At 46.9% G+C, this 17847-nt stretch overlaps 1 protein-coding gene across 2 annotated transcripts in view; it reads right to left on the reverse strand.

The window, feature by feature from the left end:
* The window catches only part of SORD (sorbitol dehydrogenase), a 44839-nt gene extending 28407 nt beyond the window's left edge, over nt 1–16432 (reverse strand). For both annotated transcript variants that reach the window (XM_017872847.1, XM_017872848.1), the window contains exons 1-2: nt 16187–16432; nt 2276–2309 (exon numbers count right to left, since the gene is read on the reverse strand). In XM_017872847.1, the coding sequence (XP_017728336.1) occupies nt 2276–2309; nt 16187–16252 (100 nt within the window). In that variant the 5' untranslated portion in view covers nt 16253–16432. The remainder of the gene's footprint in view (nt 1–2275; nt 2310–16186) is intronic.
* Between the last annotated feature and the right edge of the window lie 1415 nt (nt 16433–17847).

A 17847-nucleotide genomic window follows, 5' to 3' on the forward strand; every position in this document is an offset into this window, starting at 1 on the left:
CAATACACTGGGTAGAAAAGATATTATTAGTAGCATGAAATGTACCAACCACTTAAGAGAACAAACTATTTTCCAAAAGAAAACTTTCTAGATAATTAATATGCTATGTATGATTCTTACCTGTTTATGAGAACAAGTCTGATAGAATCTCAGCTTCGCAACATTTTGTGAACTATCAAGTTGAGCTCTTCATGCTATTGTTTTCTTTCCTTTTTTTTTTTTTGAGACAGAGTCTCCCTCTGTTGCCCAGACTGGAGTGCAATGGCAGGATCTCGTCTCACCGCAATCTCTGCCTCCCGGGTTCAAGCAATTCTGCTGCCTCAGCCTCCCAAGTAGCTGGGATTACAGGTATGTGCCACCATACCTGGGTAATTTTTGTATTTTTAGTAGAGACAGGGTTTTGCCATGTTGGCCAGGCTGGTCTTGAACTCATGACCTCAGGTGATCCACCTGTCTCAGCCTCCCAAAGTGCTGGGATTACAGGCATGAGCCACCGCGCCTGGCCAGTTTTCTAAGTTCAAAATAATGATGGTACTGTGCCCCTTTGGTGAAATAAGTACCAATAAATACCATCATCTCCGACTGAGGTGATGGTTATGAATACCTCCCTGAAAGAAAACACTCTGCCTTAGAAAGACAAAGAGACCCGAATCTCTGCTGTGCAGTGCACTTGCCACAGACTACTGGGGTGGCTCTTCAGAATTTTCTTCCTCCTTGGTTTTAGTGAAGAGAGTAAGAAATGGCAGGGTGAATTCTCAGATCAAACGCAGGGAAAAGTCATTTGAGTTAGGAAAATCATCTCATAATTTCCTCTCTTGAAGTAGCAACTGGTAGCGAGAGATTAGATTTGACTTTGCTAGAAAACTCGCTACAATGCACCCTTTTCCCTTCCGATGCAAGTGTAGCAGGAGACAAAAGTGTGAGCAGAATGCTTCTTCAGGGAGAAAAGCTGTACCAGGAGCCAAGCTTGCACTCTGGGTCTAAGACATCCCTCGTTCGGCCACTTCTGCAATCAACAGTCAACTTTTCAGGACACAGTGAGGTAACTCTTTAACTTCTCTGAACATGGATCTTGGTAAAAATCCTTGAACCCTGACTATACAATACTTGCTTAGCACCCATAGAATGGCTATATTCTGTCTAGTCTGTATTCTCACCACTTACAAGTCGATAACACAAGTGACCTTTCAGTAGCAAAGCTCTGGATCCACCAGGAAAGCTGCCTTCGATCTGATGTTCACCCAGAAGCTGCAGTTCTGGTGTGAGGTAGGACAAAGTGGGAAAGGACACCCCCAACTTCTCAAGGGTAGAAAGGGGACGTGACTGTCTAGGTGTGAGAGGGGGAGGGTGAGTATCTACAGATACTCTGCCCATTGCCCCCAGCCTCACTTCAGGGTCCTGCATGATTATGACAAAGTGGGATTCCAGGGATGGGAGGGATTAGACAGCTGTCAGCAGGGATCCGGGCCAACAGAAAAAAGAGATGGAAATGTTCACAGCACCTGCCATGTGCAGACAGTAGGCTGGACTCTATCCTCACCACAGCACTCAGTTTGTAAATGAGAAACCCAAGGCTGGAAAGTTACAGATGCCACCTTGGGTGTCAGCATGTCAGCTGAGCCCCACAGGCTTAGCAAGTGAGAGGCCTGGAAGGAGCGGAGTAAAGGTGTTGGAAACCCTGGCCCCATGTGCTCACTCACTTTCTGTGCTTGGTTGATTAGGGCAGGGGACAGGGACCCACGCAGCCCTGCCCACCCCCACTGGACAGAAGGTCCTGGGCCGCCGCACACTTCGGTGACTGGCCTTCCTGGGGAGTGGGGAAAGCTGGCATGATGCTCCCTTTGCTAATTAAAAGATGAAGTTCTGTAGACTCACTCCTTTTCAAAGTTTGGGTTAGGGTTAGGACACTTGGCCACTCCAACAGCAGCTTCTGGTAGATAGGGTATACTGTCATTAGGTCAAAAGAGGAACAATTCTGTCATTGGTCCATATACTTCACATCAAAAACTCTTTGAGATGAGTCAGCAATCTGGTACGGTAATTTTTCTGATTCTATCACCATTTTTTTTATTTCATGTAGCAGCCAAGATAAACTTCCCACTAGGTCATGCTGCAGACAGTAGACTCTGTTCTCAGCCTAACAAAAGCATAGGTTTTTAATGGATGCAAAAGTAATAAACAGTAGGAAAAGAGAGGTAAGGGAACAATATACATGTGATTCCAAAGGAAACAACAGGAAATAATAAAATGTAAGTTATGTTTCCCAAGAACTTACCATTTGGGCCTGGTTCAGGGATGGGATAGTTCTCCTAAAACAAACAAAATTGAAAAAATCATTTAACATGTATAATAACTTTACCTTATGAACATTTTCCATTAAAAACTAGAATTTCATCATTAGTTTATTTCTTCTTAGAATTAACACAAGCTCAGACCACACTGCTCCTGGGTGCATGCCTGAGAGGATACACTCAATGGCACGCTGCGCATACCTGCCTAGTCCTTCTTCACTTGTCTGCATAACACAGTGAGCGACCCAACAACAGCATGGCCGGCACACTCACAAAGCATACAGAGGACCACACTTGTCACTAGTGACATGTCACAGGGTGAGATAAAGTGCTGACACTGGGTTCCCTCCCTGGGAAACAGCCTACAAACCGAAGGCACAATCCTAGCTGAGGAAGAGCTGACTCTAATTGCTGACCTCATCCCACTCACTGTTGCAACTTCACCAGGACTAAGGAAAAAGCACACTCCATGTAACTCTAGGCAGAAGGGATCTTTGGGTTTCTAGATCTGCCATCCATGTCAGATCCTGCCTTCCTGGAGAAACATGTTCTTAGATACAGATTAGTTTGGTCTGACGAACTCCCCCAGGGAAAGGATGCAGGTGTTTCCGACAGTTGCACGTCAGGGTGTTCCCCTCTAGCCAGGTAGGAGAAAGTGTCTGTGCTCTTTCCTTCCCATCAGCACAGAGACTGACACCTGGTCCTTTTTCCCTAAAATTCCCATGTGGCATTTTAGGGGCCCCTTGGGAACACATAAGACCTGGATTTGGGCCCCTCTCACAGGTTCAAAAGCAATCTGAGCTATTCTGGTGTTCACAGCTAGTAGTAATAGCAGTAGCAGCAGTAGTAGTAGTAGTGTTGATTTACTAAGCCTTCTTTCCTCATTGCCAACGGGCTAGGAAAGTCCTAGTGACAAGGAAGGACACTAAGTGGCCAAATCAAAGTGTTCATTTTATTATTTTAAGGTAATCAAGAAAAGAGGGTGCAGTGGCTCATGCCTATAATCCCAACACTTTGGGAGGCTGATGCGGGCGGATCACTTGAGATTAGGAGTTTGAGACCAGCCTGGCCAACATGGTGACACCCATCTCTACCAAAAAGATAAAAATTAGCTGGGCGTGGTGGCATGTGCCTGTAGTTTCAGCTACTCAGGAGGCCGAGGCAGGAGAATTGCTTGAACCCAGGAGATGGAGATGGCAGTGAGCCAAGATTGTGCCACTGCACTCTGGCCTGGGTGACAGGGTGAGATTCCTTCTCACAAAAAAAAAAGGAAAGAAAGAAAAAGAGAGAGAGAGAGATGGAAATGTTCACAGCACCTGCCATGTGCCAGGCAGTGGGCTGGACTCTAACCTCATCATAGCACTTAGTTTGTAAATGAGAAACCCGGAGCTGGGAAGTTAAATAACTTGGTCAAGGTCATGCTACCAGAGAATGGATGAAGCCTGCTTCCACTGTGCCCTACTGTAGCCCCAGGTGGAATATGTCTTTTCTCCTTCAGGGGTGGTGCAAAGAGCTGCCAAACAAGCGATGAGAATGTCAGAGCTGGGCCCCATGAAGCAAGCTCTGGGATGAGGCACTGTTCCAAACGTAACTCCCCCAAAAGCGCTTATCTAGCTGCTTTTACTGGCAGCCCCACCACATGAAACCACACCACGAGCACCAGACACACGCTGCTCGGCACCAGCACTGCGCTTAGTGGTCCGTGGCTTTTGTTTTTCCTAACAAGATCATAAACGCCTTGAAGTCAAAGACCATGCCTTCCGTCTCTTTAGCACCAGGCACAGTGCTTGGCCCCAAACTCAAGTGTTTGTACTTGTTAAATAACCATTATCCAAAATAGTGTTTCCAAGGAAAGTCAGAGGTTTTCACTCATCTCAAGTTACCAGCCCTTTCTGTTGAAGAGGCTCAGTGCTAATTTGAACCTCTTCTCCAGGGAAACAAAGCTCAAAGTTTTAATGCTATTGCTGCCTAGCTGACATTGCTCAATGGCTTCTTTGTGTCAGGTACTGTGTGCTTTACAGGCATTACCTCATTTAATACTAGCAAAAAAACTACATGGTACATCCTACTATTTCCCTTTTCCATGTGATGAGACTGAGGAACCCGCCCATGGTAACACTAAGGTAGCAAATGGTGGAGCTGCATCCAAAGCAGCCTGATGGGGGCAAAAAGGCTTAAGGGAGTTTTTTAATCTCTTAATAATTTAGACTGGCTACATCGGAAGGAAGGAAGGAAGGAAGGAAGGAAGGAAGGAAGTGAGGGAGGAAGGTAGGGAGGAAGGAAGCGAGGGAGGGAGGATGGGAGGGAGGCAGGTAATCAGTCTAAAAATAGCCACCTCAAGATAGCTGATTGTCACCAAAACCTTCCTCAAAGTCGTTGCTGGTCCCACATCAGACATGAGGGACCACTGTGCAAAGTGATGCTTCTGTTATACCACGTGAATTTTTTTTTGCCACTTTAAGTTCTGGGATACATGTGCAGAACCTGCAGGTTTGTTACATCAGTATACACGTGCCATGCTGTTTTGCTGCACCTATCAACCCGTCATCTAGGTTTGAAGCCCCACAGGCATTAGGTATTTGTCCTAATGCCCTCCCCTTGCCCCCAACCCCCCGACAGGCCCCGGTGTGTGATGTTCCCCTCCCTGTGTGCATGTGTTCTCATTGTTCAACTCCCACTTATGAGTGAGAACATGTGGTATTTGGTTTGCTGTTCCTGCATTAGTTTGCTGAGAATGATGGCTTCCACCTTCATCCATGTCCCTGCAAAAGACATGATCTCATTCTTTTTTATGGCTTCATTATACTGCGTGAAATTTTAAACTGCAGGTTAAATTGAAACTAAAGACTAAGGCCTTTACTGCAAACATGGCAGAGCACTCCACCCTCCCTGCTAAAGGCACTAGTAGGCAAATTCACAGACATTGAAAGACAGTTCCACAGCATACAATTCATAGCCTTGCCTCCAGCCGGGCCAGGCCTGAATGCCCCATTTGGAGGTGGAGAGGTGGTAAGACTAAAGCTTAGAACAACAGTCAGGCACACCAAGTAGGCCCTGGGTCACTAGAGAGAACACGACTGTAAATATTTTTTCAAGTTAACGGAGCTGAACAACTGTGCTCCTACTACACTGCAAAGCTGCAGTGACCCTCCCAGACACTAGAGGGTACTGTGCCCACAGCCTGTGCTGTGCCTATAGCAGAACACACTTGATGGAAAAGTTAAAATAAATTCCTCTCCCTGCACACCAACTTTCTTTTTCTTGCTGATTCTAATTACTCTTACAACTCAGGCTTGTCTCCTGCCCCCTGTCTCTGTAGGTGACACGCTACCTGAGCACAAAACCATTTTAACATCAGCCCGTAGGTTTGTAAATATTGCCCTAAGCACACTGTGGAGACTACAACGTTTCAGAAAGTTATTACAGCATGGTTACTCAAAACCTTGCTCTTCATGCTTCCTTGGCGTGATGTTGGCCACAATCCTCTGTTTGCTTAATCTCTTTCTCTCTCTCAGATACTCTTCCAATTATCCTATTTCTCATCTACCAAAGTGCCTTAGGTTCTCTGAGATCCCGAACTTTCACTTTTATCTCCACAGCTCCTTTCCTCCTCATTCCCAAAGGTTTAGTCACCTCAATCATATTCAAGGTTTCCTAAACAGAATTTCTTTTTCTTTTCTTTTTTTTTTTATTTTTTTATTTTTAGTAACTCACCAGCAGTCCCTGATGTCAGATGTCACTGCACTCAGGCTAGAGTGCAGTGGCACGATCTCAGCTCACTGCAGCCTCGACCTCCTGAACTCAAAGTGATCCTCCCATCTTCCCACCTCAGTCTCCCAAGTAGCTGAGATTACAGGTGTGTGCCGTGCTGCATGACTAATTTTTTTTTTTTTTTTTGGTAGAGACGGGGTTTCACCATGTTGGCCAGGCAGGTCTCGAACTCCTGGCCTCAAGTGATCTGCCTGCCCCTGCCTCCCAAAGTGCTGGGATTACAGGTGTGAGCCACCGTGGCTGGCCGAATTTCTTATCTTTTAATGAGTGACTGTACAGGGGGTAAAAAGGAATTGAGTAACTCTTCTTTACCATAGTTGTGTCCGTTTTCCAGCATATTTCACTTCACGTCAGAAATACATATCTGAATCACATATATACTCTCCCTTCTACCCCCTTCAGCTCCTCCCGCTGCCCCACCAGCCCACTCCTGAAGCAACTCATGGAAATACTTCAGGAAGTACCCTCTGTGGGGACATAGGATCATCTCAGGTACCTCTCACATACTAAATGTTATCTTGCTTTTCCTAAATACATTTTTTATATTAGCCTAAATATATATTTCCTAGCTATGTCGTCACTGGCGCCATTTCCTCTACTTGCACCTGCATAACTGAGTTGATTCCCTCAACATGTCTTGCTTGGGTTGCAGCAACGGCTTCAACACGAGGAGAAATGGAAGGAAGATGCCTTTTCCCTCCTCCAGCCAACCTGAGTGGCACAGTGAACTCAGACTCTGGAACTGCCTGTCTACATGCAACCCAGGCTTCCCCCACCAGCTGCGTGACCTCAGGGTAGTTATGTAACCCGTGTGCCCCAATTTCCTCTTTCATATGATAACCATGAAAGGGAATGCCGACTCAGTAAATATGTTCGCTGTTATTACAAAAGAAGTAAAATCAAAGTTCTTTTTCCATAATTAGCTCATGCTATGGTGGAACCAACCCTGGTCAATCTTGTCCTTCTGATAAGAGTAAAGCATGTTAAATAGAAATTACAGGAGGCCACTGTTTTGCTCCTGCACTGGGCCCCAAGAGAACAGAATAAAAACCCAGAATGGAGCCACTCATACTAAAGTTCCACGTCATCAAAGCAAAACTAAGTTGTTATATGACCTTCAGAGAAATCAGGAGAGATAACAGCCAAATATCCCAAACAGGCCAGTTTCAGTCAGCATGATAATAAAGTTCCCTCTACTTTAATCCTTACTAAAAAAATGAAAAATAATGACCTGAAGAAACCTCAACTTAACCAGTCATTTTTCTTTTGTTCTATTTCCCTGTTTCCACCTTACAAGGAAAATAACTGAAATGACCAATCTGCTTTTTCTTGTGTTTCTGCTTTCTTTAGCTCTTTTCTGTTTGTAAAACCAACCTCCTCTGTTTACCTCACTGGAACACACGCTATTTTATGGAATAAAGTGTTGCCCAATTCTAGAATTGCAAATAAAGCCAAATAAAATCTTTTAAATTAAATTGTAGTAATTTTATCTTTTGACAAGTATTTTAAATTGTTTTGTGGAAAAGTTGTGTTCTGCATCCTGGATTCAACCAAACCTCAGGTCAAAAATATTCAAAAAATAAGAAACAGCAATACAACCCTAAAAAACAATGCAAATGAAAAATAATCTATAACAATGATTTACAGAGCACTGACATTGTGTTAGGTGTTATAGGTAATCTGGGGGGATTTAGAGCAGATGGGAGGATGCATGGGGGTTATATGCAAATACTACACCATTTCATCATGTACAAGGGACTTGAGAATCCTTGGATTTTGGCATCCGCAAAGGGTTCCTGGAGCCAATCCTTCCCCTACTCCAGGATACCAAGGACAACTGTATTCTCATGGTTTTCATATCAACGTTAAGAAAATCTGACCACTCTTTACAAGGCTGGAATTTGGAAGAAAGTGAAGGGATTCTAGCAGTTTTTAGGCTTGACTCTGCCAGTTGTGGAAAGAGTGCAACATGCTCCCACTGTCTTAGGGTGGGGGATGGCTGGCAGTGTGTGGGGAAGCTGCTGGTCTCATCCCAGATGCACAACAGTCACCTGCTCCCTGCTGCCAAGCCTCCTGTGGCCTGTGGAGGGCTGCCCTGCACACCTGCAGAGCGCAAGAGACCCTGTTTTTCTTCCTTTCCCCTTTCCATTTTCCCTTTCTCTTGAGTGCGTGAAAGGTGTTTTGAGGGTAGGAGGAAAATTCAAAGGTTTCCCAATTGGCTATTTTGTCATGAGAGGCTTTGTTCTAGCCGCGTTGGTCCTGGCAAACTTGAGGTCAAAATAGGAGGTAGAATGTCTTCCCAAGGTCCAATGAGCTGGTCTCCAGCCCAAGCTCTCCTGGCTCCATTCAACTTTGTTCTGCTGATAACAATCTTGCTGAAATGCAAATTCGTATCAAGTCGCCAGTGACCCTGGAGACTCCTAAACCCCTCACGTGGTGGCCACCACGCCCCCATCTTACCTGCAACCACACCACACTCACCCTTTCCCACTGCCTAATCCCTCTCCCTCTTCCAGACCCCACAGGAGGTGGGAAGTGAGGCATCTGGGATGACTTCTAAATTCCTACGAGAATTAGGAGACACTTAGGTTTGGACATGCTGGGACTAAGGTGTCTTGGGACATCCAGGTGGGGCTATTGATATATAATAATGTTTTGTGATTCAAAATGTCACAAAATGGAGTCTTTTTTTCCAATATTGTATCTACGTGTACATATTTCTCCTTCTTCTTAATTTCTGCCATGCATTTTTATAGAGAAATTTCCCCTACATCCATAATTCTAGTATCTCCCCTTAGAATAGGGCTGCTTTTACGGAATCTTAAAATCCTATTTGTGATATTGCTTGCTTCTTCTCCTGCTTTTCATAGCGAAAGGAGGTGGCCAAATGCCTAGGCAGATAAGAGTGGGTATCCAGTGACATTCCACCTCCAAGTGGAAGACAGTTTAAAGCCTGAAAGCCAAGCTACAAGTTAAATCCTGGGACTGGATCAAGAACTTGTCTTCCTGTTTGAATGCTTTCCTCTGATTGATCCCCACCCTTCACCTATTTTACATATACCTAATCTTTCCTAAGTGGTTTTCTACACTGTTTTGCCCACCTTTGAGTGGTATCTTCACTTTAACATTTTTTGCATACTCACAAACCATTCAATACACACTTCCCATCCTGTGCCTATAAAGATCCCAGACTCAGTTGGTAGAGGGGGAAATGGCCTGACTTCGGGGAAGAGACAACCTGGCTTCTGGGAAGACAACCCGCCCTTCCCATTCCTTCTCCAGTTCCTCTCTCTGCTGAAAGCCATTTTCATCGCTCAGTAAAATTCTCCACCTTCATCATCCTTCAATCATCTGGGTGACCTCATTCTTCTTGGACACTGGACAAGAGCTCAGGGCCCACCAAGTGCAGGTACCCAGAAAAGGCTGTCACACTGGCCCTTTGCCCCTCACCAGTGGCATGCCCTGTGCAGTGAGGCAAGGCACCAACTGAGCTGCTAACATGCCACCATCTGCAGATGGTGGAACTAAAGGAGCACTGTAACAGCCCCTCTGGGGCTTCGGGGTCATGGATACCCTCACCTGGGTGCTGCCACATTCCCCTCGAGGAGCTTGCTCCTGTGTCAGTGCCTGGAGCAGCTGGCCGGCTAGATCCTGCACTCGCTCATTCATATGCTCCCTCCCACAAGGGGTTGAGCACAGTAGGTCCGGTAGACAAGGCACCCCTTCCGGAAGTCCAGCAAAGGGGCCAAGAAAAAGCTTGCATCACTTTGAGAGGAAAATGCTACCTTTGTGCCTTGTGGTCTTTCACAGACAAAGGCACTGCCTTTCCAGAGCTGTTGGCGGAGGTGGGAGTGTTTGCTGGATTTAATTTCCTGTTTTGAATTTGAAATGGTGTGTCCAGTTTGGGTTTTGTTTTGTTGTTGTTAAAACATAATTAAGATAAAAGCAAGAAAGATGTTTCGTTGGGCTACTTGCTGCTACCCAATTTCTCTTTTTCTGGAGGAGTTTTAGATTCTCTTTTCACTCTTGAGTGTCTCTGACTGGTAAGGGTTAAGCAGCCTGCATCTCGTCACTATCAGAGTAATCTGGTTTAATCCAGGTGCTCCTTCATGACTATCAGCCCCTTTAATCTGATCACATAGAAGCAGCTGGCTCAGAGAAACAGACATGATGCCCAGGACCATCTGAGCTGCCCATGTTCATGCCCTCTCATTATACAATCCGCTTCTCACCCCAAAATCTTAACAGTAAAGTACAGATGGCAAGGAGGGGACATTTTAAATGTGCTGAATTAGATATAGATTTATCTTATTTTTAAAAATACATAAAAGTATTTAAAAATGCTTAGGTCAAGCTGGGGCACGGTGGCTCACACCTGTAATCCCAGCACTTTGGGAGGCTGAGGCGGGTGGATCACAAGGTCAAGGGATCAAGACCATCCTGGCTAATACTGTGAAACTCCGTCTCTACTAAAAATACAAAAAAATAGCTGGGTACAGTGGCAGGTGCCTGTAGTCCCAGCTACTTGGGAGGGTGAGGCAGGAGAATGGCGGGAAACCGGGAGGCAGAGCTTGCAGTGAGCTGAGATCTGGCCACTGCACTCCAGCCTGGGTGACAGAGTAAGACTCCGTCTCAAAAAACAAAACAAAACAAAAATGCTTAGGTCAAAGCAATTCTTTTGACCTAAGGTATAATACGTTGCCTCAATGGACAAAAACTCAAGAAATATCTTCATGGACCTCCAAGTAATGTTTAAACTTGATACCAGTGTATTATTTTTTTTGCCCTTTATAATTAAACAACATTCACCCATCATTCTAAAATTATTATTTTTTCCTTTAATTTGTTGCCTCCTCATATAGCTGATCATAACGAAAATCTGACTACATCCCCTCCACGGTGTTCAGTTTCCTGGAAGTGGAGCCTGTTTTGTTCCTGTACTTCTCCCTGTTCAGATGCTCCTGCCTGAAGTCTGGAAGAGCCGGCTTTCAGGAAGAAGGGAGATGAAGTGCACTCAGAGGGTGACTGATGAACTGATTCGTAATGCAATGTACAGAACTTGAGAGGAGCATTTAGAAATGTTTATAGAATTTTTTTGTTTGTTTTTGTTTTGAGATAGAGTCTCGTTCTGTCACCCAGGCTGGAGTGCAATGGCGTGATCTCGGCTTACCGCAGCCTCCACCTCCCCGTTCAAGTGATCTCGTGCCTCAGCCTCCTGAGTAGCTGGGATTACAGGTGTGGACCATCACACCCGGTTAATTTTTGTATTTTAGTAGAGACAAGATTTTGCCATGTTGGCCAGGCTGGTCTCAAACTCCTGGCCTCAAGTGATCTGCCCGCCTTGGCCTCCCAAAGTGCTGGGAGCCACCATGCCTGGTTGTTTATAGCATTACAGGCGTGAGCCACCGTGCCTGGTTATTTATAGCATTTTGACATGACGCAGCAATCAAATATATTGATGCAAACATATCAGTCCATGGCCGCCTGGATAAAATAAAATTGGTCCTTCATTGTGGACAGTTTGTAAAGCCCTGTATTAAAGTACCCAGCACTTGCCTGGAATGCAGTAGGCAGTCAACATATTAATTCCCCTCATTTCCCTACCATTCAAGTGAGCCCTACATTACAAAACAAGCTGCCCACCACCCCACCACCAAGCATAGCTTCTGTGGGGGAAAAGCTAATGTGACTGTTTTATATTCTAATTTCATGAACCAGGAATTCATTTCCTAATTAAAAGCTTCTGGGTTTCTACAGACTGATCAAAGGGGCGTACAGTAAACTGGAAAATACAGAGGAAAACAAGATTATTGCCTGGGCCCACATTATAATAACTTGGTTAGGAAAACTGTCCATGTGTTTGAAGGCCCTGGTCTCCGTCCACCTCTTTTTAAGCTGATAGGGTTTAAGTGTCCGTCCTCGGGGTCTCTGGCTTCCTGCTCATCTCCACAGTGAGCACGTACCACTAACAGTGTGCTGGATGCTGTGCTAGGCCTTTCACACGCACGACTGGTCCCACTGAATCCTCATACAACCAAACAGAACACTACTATTACCCCCATTTCACTGGGAAGTTGAAGTGGAAAATAATTTGTTGAGTCATACAACTAGCAGCAGTAGAACAGGGACTAAACCCCACTCTGGCTCCCCAGCCTGGTTTGGGAACTTCGCACTATTTGCATTTAGAGAGAACCCCAGCGAGCTGACACTGTTTGCTTCTTTATACATCAACTTGGTCATCAGTCCCTTTTGCTCCCTCCAACTCCCAAACTTTCTCTATTTAAAATGAGGAGAAAAGGGAAAGTCCTTAAGTCTCAGGTTGTTTTTTCATTTTGTTCTCATTATAAAAGAAAACCACCGGTCTTAGTGTGTGGCTGACTTACCACCCAATTTATAAATACTCCTCCTTGCTGTGGTCAAGGTGATCATTAAACTAATTAGTAGGCGAGGAGTTTAATTTTTTGTTCCCTGCAGCCATACATCAAGAAAGAAGAGAATGGTACCTTCTCCTTAGGCAGTAGGGATGCTGTGCGGTACGTTTCCTTCCTGCCAGTTAAGGGACAAGTAAAGTGGACCAGGTCACACTCCCCCACAGGACCACTGCCCTGGACGCTGGCTGGTTCCTGGCCTTACCTCAAGCAGGAAGGCAGTACTGGGAAGGGTTGAGCTGTCGCTTCCTGCTTCAGAACACTTCGGAACCCTGCTTCAGATTTTAGGAACGATTTATACACATTTTGGAAAGCAAATAATGATGTAATTTAAATGATACACTTTTCCCTTGAAAATGTATACATTTTTTGAAAAGATTTTAGGAATGAGAGTTTCCCCAAACAACTCCCTTCATAGGAGTTCCTGAGGCACTGAACCATTTTATCAGCAGACCCTGCCCTTGGTATACCTAAACCGGCCACAGTTTTTTGAGCTTCAGTTCCCCAGCCAGCCAGAAATGGAAGCATTTTTAATCTGTGGCTGGGTGGTCTTACATCAAAAGAAGGAAACAGTCAAATTCTCCCCACTTCCCCTTATCTTTTTTGTAATTTATATCCAACCAAGGTTCCCCCTCCGCACCCAAATGCAACCGCTGACAATTTATTAAGCCCAGGAAATCCTGGGTTTCATTTTGGTCCTCTTGCAGAGAGGAAAACGGCTGGTTCCCCTCAAAGCTTCCCCAGGATTGTTCCTCCTAGTCGCTATCTCTGGTTCACTACTGGCCCCAAACCCAAGCCACCGAGCCTATCTGTCTTAAGGAAAAGGTGGAGGAGCAGTGATACCACACTGGGGTGGGGGGTGGGCCCTGTGGAGGTGCTGGTGGAAGACCATGCCTGAGAAGGAGTGGCAAGGGCCCAGAAGGTTTGTGTGGAGCTGCAGGTGCACCTGAGGCAGCACAGTCCTCACTGGTGGGTCTCCTCTGCTGACAACTCTTTCTGCCCTTTCCCCTCCAGTGTTGGGGCTCTCTCCAGGGTAATGTCCTCCTCTGATTTCCTTCTCACTCTACATGGTTCACTCAGCCTAGACAAGCTCAGCCACACACAATTCCTCATAGGGCACTATTTGGGACAGGACAACTCTTTGTTGTCTGGGACAGAGCTATGAACTGAATAAAGTCTGCAGTAGTGCTCCTCAGTCATTGTGACAATCAAACCTCCCTGACACGTTTCCAAAGGCCCCCTGGGTGGGGGTGGGCAGTGCAGTACTGCTCAGTAGAGGAGCAAAGGACTCCTGAGTTTACATTTCCACCCCAGATAGCATCCCTGCACTCCAGACTCCTGCACCCAAGGAAATTTCTCAAAGGCACCTTGTGTCCTGTCCCAGAGACATCTTTATTTTTATTTTTTAATTTTTTTATTTGTTATTTTATTATTATTTTTTAGACAGAGTTTTGTTGTCATCCAGGCTGGAGTACAGTGGTGCGATCTCAGTTCATTGCATCTCTGACTCCCAGACTCAAGCAATTCTCAGCTTCGCAAGTAGCTGGGATTACAGGCGTGCAGCACCACACCCAGCTAATTTTTGTATTTATAGTAGAGACAGTGTTTCACCATGTTGGCCAGGTTGGTCTCAAACTCCTGACCTCAAGTGATCTGCCTACATTGGCCTCTCAAAGTGCTGGGATTACAGGCATGAGCCACCACACCTGGCCTCCAGAGACATCTTAAACTCAAATTTTCAAACCTGATCTCATCATTTTAATCTACTCTGACTAGTAAATGACCCTACCACTTCCCATTCTCAAACTGAGCCTACGTGTTTTCCTAAATCCTCCTCTGAACTCTTTTACCCAGATAGTGCACCAGCACACAACCACAGGTGAAATTCTCTAGCCCATCATATTTTCTAGATCCTTTAGGTTACAGCCACCCCAAACTAGCCCCTAATCCAGTCAGAGTGGGTTCTAATGCAAAGCTGATGAGATTAAGGTTAGTTCCCTGCTGCTCTAATCTTCAAAGCTTTGTCTACAAAACCATAATAGAGGTAGTCTGCCTGCAGTAGAAGACCATGAGTTTGAGTTAAAGTGGAGGAGAACTTAACTATGGTTCTGCACCTTAGGTGCATGACTTTTAAGCAGGCTCTGAGCAGATAGAGGGCCAAGGGCCCCTCCCTGTGGGGTCTTTTCTCTCTGAGGCCTCCATCAAAGGCTCTGTCATAATTGTTGACTTTGTCTCTCTGCCTCCCTCAGTAAACTTGGGAGCAGGGGCTGTGTCCTCCTCTCTGGGCCCTCAGCCCAGTGCCTGCCACATGGCAGGCATCCTTTCATGAGTGAATGTTTGTGGAATGAAGTACTGAGTTGGAAATCACTCTGCAAACCGTGTAGACCTGGACCACTTTCCCTTACTCATACTACCATCTGGCATTTACAACAATAAACACTAACAGCCTCACTTTAATTCAGGACCTTCGGTGGAGGCTCGAAAGAGTGGAATGAGCACTGGACTGGGGAGTCTGAACATCTGAGTCTGTTAACTAACACAACTTATCACCTCGGCTATGGCACTTTCTCCAACTGAGGAGATGGAGTGTCAGCTGGGACAAGGGGTCTACAGAGGGGCTTAGAGCGGCTTAAAGAGAGTCCTTGAACAATCTGAAATTGTTGCCAAACTCAGTCTGTTTGCATTCTGTTGAGGGGACACCACAGATTCTTAAATAGTCAAGAACTGCTAGTCTGGATAAGCTTCTGAATTACTGCAGTTTACATACTGATGCATGGACTTTGAGGGAAAGGAGGTACAAGGGAGCAGCAGAGATGGCTGGCACTTGTCCCACATAGCCACTGCCATCACAGGCCCATCTGAGAGGGACTTTGTCAAGGGAGCCTTCGCATGACCAGGGTGCTGACTCAGCCACTCCCTAAACTTTATTTAGTGCCACAAGCCACGGAGCAAAAGGCAGGGTCTCAGGCAGAGAACACACATACAGAATGCTCCTAAAGGGACAGAGGCACGGGATTAGAAAGGAAAACTGCTGGAAAGTGAACCAGATAGGGACTTAGGGAGAGAAGGAGCCTTACAGACAAGGGGGCTATCAAGATCCAGAAGTCTGGCACAGGCAAGGGGAACACCAGGGGTCCTGGAGATGGAGGCCTAGACTGGAAGGAAAGGAGAAGGAGCTGGCACTTTCTGAGCATGTACTAAGTGCTGAGTACTCTTGTGATCATAATAATCCTGCAGGGAGGTTTATCAGTCCCAAGCAAGGGGAGTTAAATAGAAGTTCTGCTGTTTTTAAGTGTCCTCTGACCCCCCTTTCTGCTCTGCACTGTCTGCCCAGATAATTCAGACAGCCTTAGCATTTTCTTTGAAAAGGTCAATGACAAGAGACTGGACTGTAAATCTGCAGCTGGCAAAGGAGAGAGAATGATTCATTCAAACAGTTTGCAACCATCCTGGGCACCGGCCACGTGCCAGCCACGGGGCTAGGTTCAGGGAGGCACACGACTAGATCCCTGCCCTTTGCAACAGCCACTACCCGCCGCCCCCACACCCCGAGGGGAACCAGCTCGGATCTGGGCAGCCAGGGCGCTTAAGGTGGGGGGCCGGCACAGGGCTGGAAGTGGGAAGCCAGGACTGCAGGTGGGCTCAGAGGAGAGTGAGGTAGGGTCGGTAGGCTTCCCACCCTCCTTCCCTGCTTACCAGGCGCAAGTCCCCCGGTCCGTGCACCACCAGGGAAAGGTTCTTGGGCTTGGCCGCCGCCGCCATGGAGCTCGTTTGGCTCTCGGGTGCGGCCTGGAAGGCTCGGGACGTTTGGTCGCTCTGGTGGCGCTGCCCAGCCGAGGGTCCAGTGCACAGGGAGAAAGGCGGGGCCTGGAAGAAGCGGCGCACGCAGGGGCGGGGCTAGGCTTCCTCCTTTGTGACAGCCCGGGCGGTGCTAGCGTGGAGGGGCGGGGCTTCCTGGCCTTCTCCAGACCCGGAGGCGGGGCGGGGCTTCGCGAGGGGTCTAGGGGCGAAGCCTGGGCGCTGGCTCCCTCTGCAGCACGCTGTTTGTTTGTTTGTTTGTGGCCCAGGCTGGAGTGCAGTGGTGCGATCTTGGCTCACTGCAAGCTCCGCCTCCCGAGTTCACGCCATTCTCCTGCCTCAGCCTCCCGAGTAGCTGGGACTACAGGCGCCGGCCACCACGTGTTTTTGTTTAGTAGAGACGGGATTTCACCGTGTTAGCCAGGATGGTCTCGATCTCCTGACCTAATGATCCGCCCGCCTCGGCCTCCCAAAGTGCTGGGATTACGGGCGTGAGCCACCGCGCCAACCCTGAAGCGCCTGTTTTTGCCGCCTCACATCCAAGCGCACACAGCTGCCCTGAAAACCGACTGCGGAGGCAGTAGGCACAAGACCAGGGCTCTCAAATGTTATCTGCAGAAGAATAGGGGTGGGAAATGTGAGGAGCTGTTGATAATGCAGATTCTCAGGACCAGCACCGAGATTCTGATCCAGTAGGTCTAGGTCTGAGGTGCATGCAGCCCGAGGGTCCATATTCCTAGCAACGAGAACGCTGAGGCTGTCGGTGGAGCTCAGTGTGCACTTTGGGAGACAGGAGCTACCATGACACAGCGTCTATGTCGGCCCTGTTTCTCCAGCCTCCAGCAAATGGCCTGGCACGACTAGGAGTGAATGAATTCGTGCATTATTCCAAGGGCCTGGTGCATAAGTATAAAAAAGACATGAGGCCAGGCGCACTGGCTCACGCCTGTAATCCCAGCACTTTGGGAGGCTGAGGGGGGTGGATCACCTGAGGTCAGGAGTTTGAGACCAGCCTAATATGATGAAACCCCATCTCTGCTAAAAATACAAAAATTAGCCGGGCGTGGTGGCATGTGCCTTAATCTCAGCTACTTGGGAGGCTGAGACAGGAGAATAGCTTGAACCCAGGAAGCAGAGGTTGCAGTGAGCTGAGATCGCGCCATTGAACGCCAGCCTGGGCAACAAGGGTGAAAATCCGTCTAAAAAAAAAAAAAGCCGTAAAATAGAATTTGTGAACCTCTTTCTCTGAACTGGTTCTGCTGCTTCTATTCAAAGCAGAGTTTCTGCCCATACTCTTTCTTCAAGCCTCTCAGCCCTCTGAGAAACAGTGAGGTTTTATTCTCTGAGGAGAGAGCCGCTTCTAGCGAGGCCTAAGTCTATAAGGCCCCTCCTTCCTTTGAGGACAGTGCTCAGGATTTCATTCCCTTACAGTCCCCCTTCCCCCATATGTAACTGCTGAATTGATTCACCTTGCCTGCTGCCTAGACAAAACTAATTTATCAAGACAAGGGAACTGCAATAGAGGAAGAGTTCATGCAGAACCAGCTATGCAGGAGACT

Source organism: Rhinopithecus bieti, unplaced genomic scaffold (assembly GCF_001698545.2).
Source record: "Rhinopithecus bieti isolate Rb0 unplaced genomic scaffold, ASM169854v2 scaffold_6945, whole genome shotgun sequence".
NCBI classification, from domain to species: domain Eukaryota; kingdom Metazoa; phylum Chordata; class Mammalia; order Primates; family Cercopithecidae; genus Rhinopithecus; species Rhinopithecus bieti.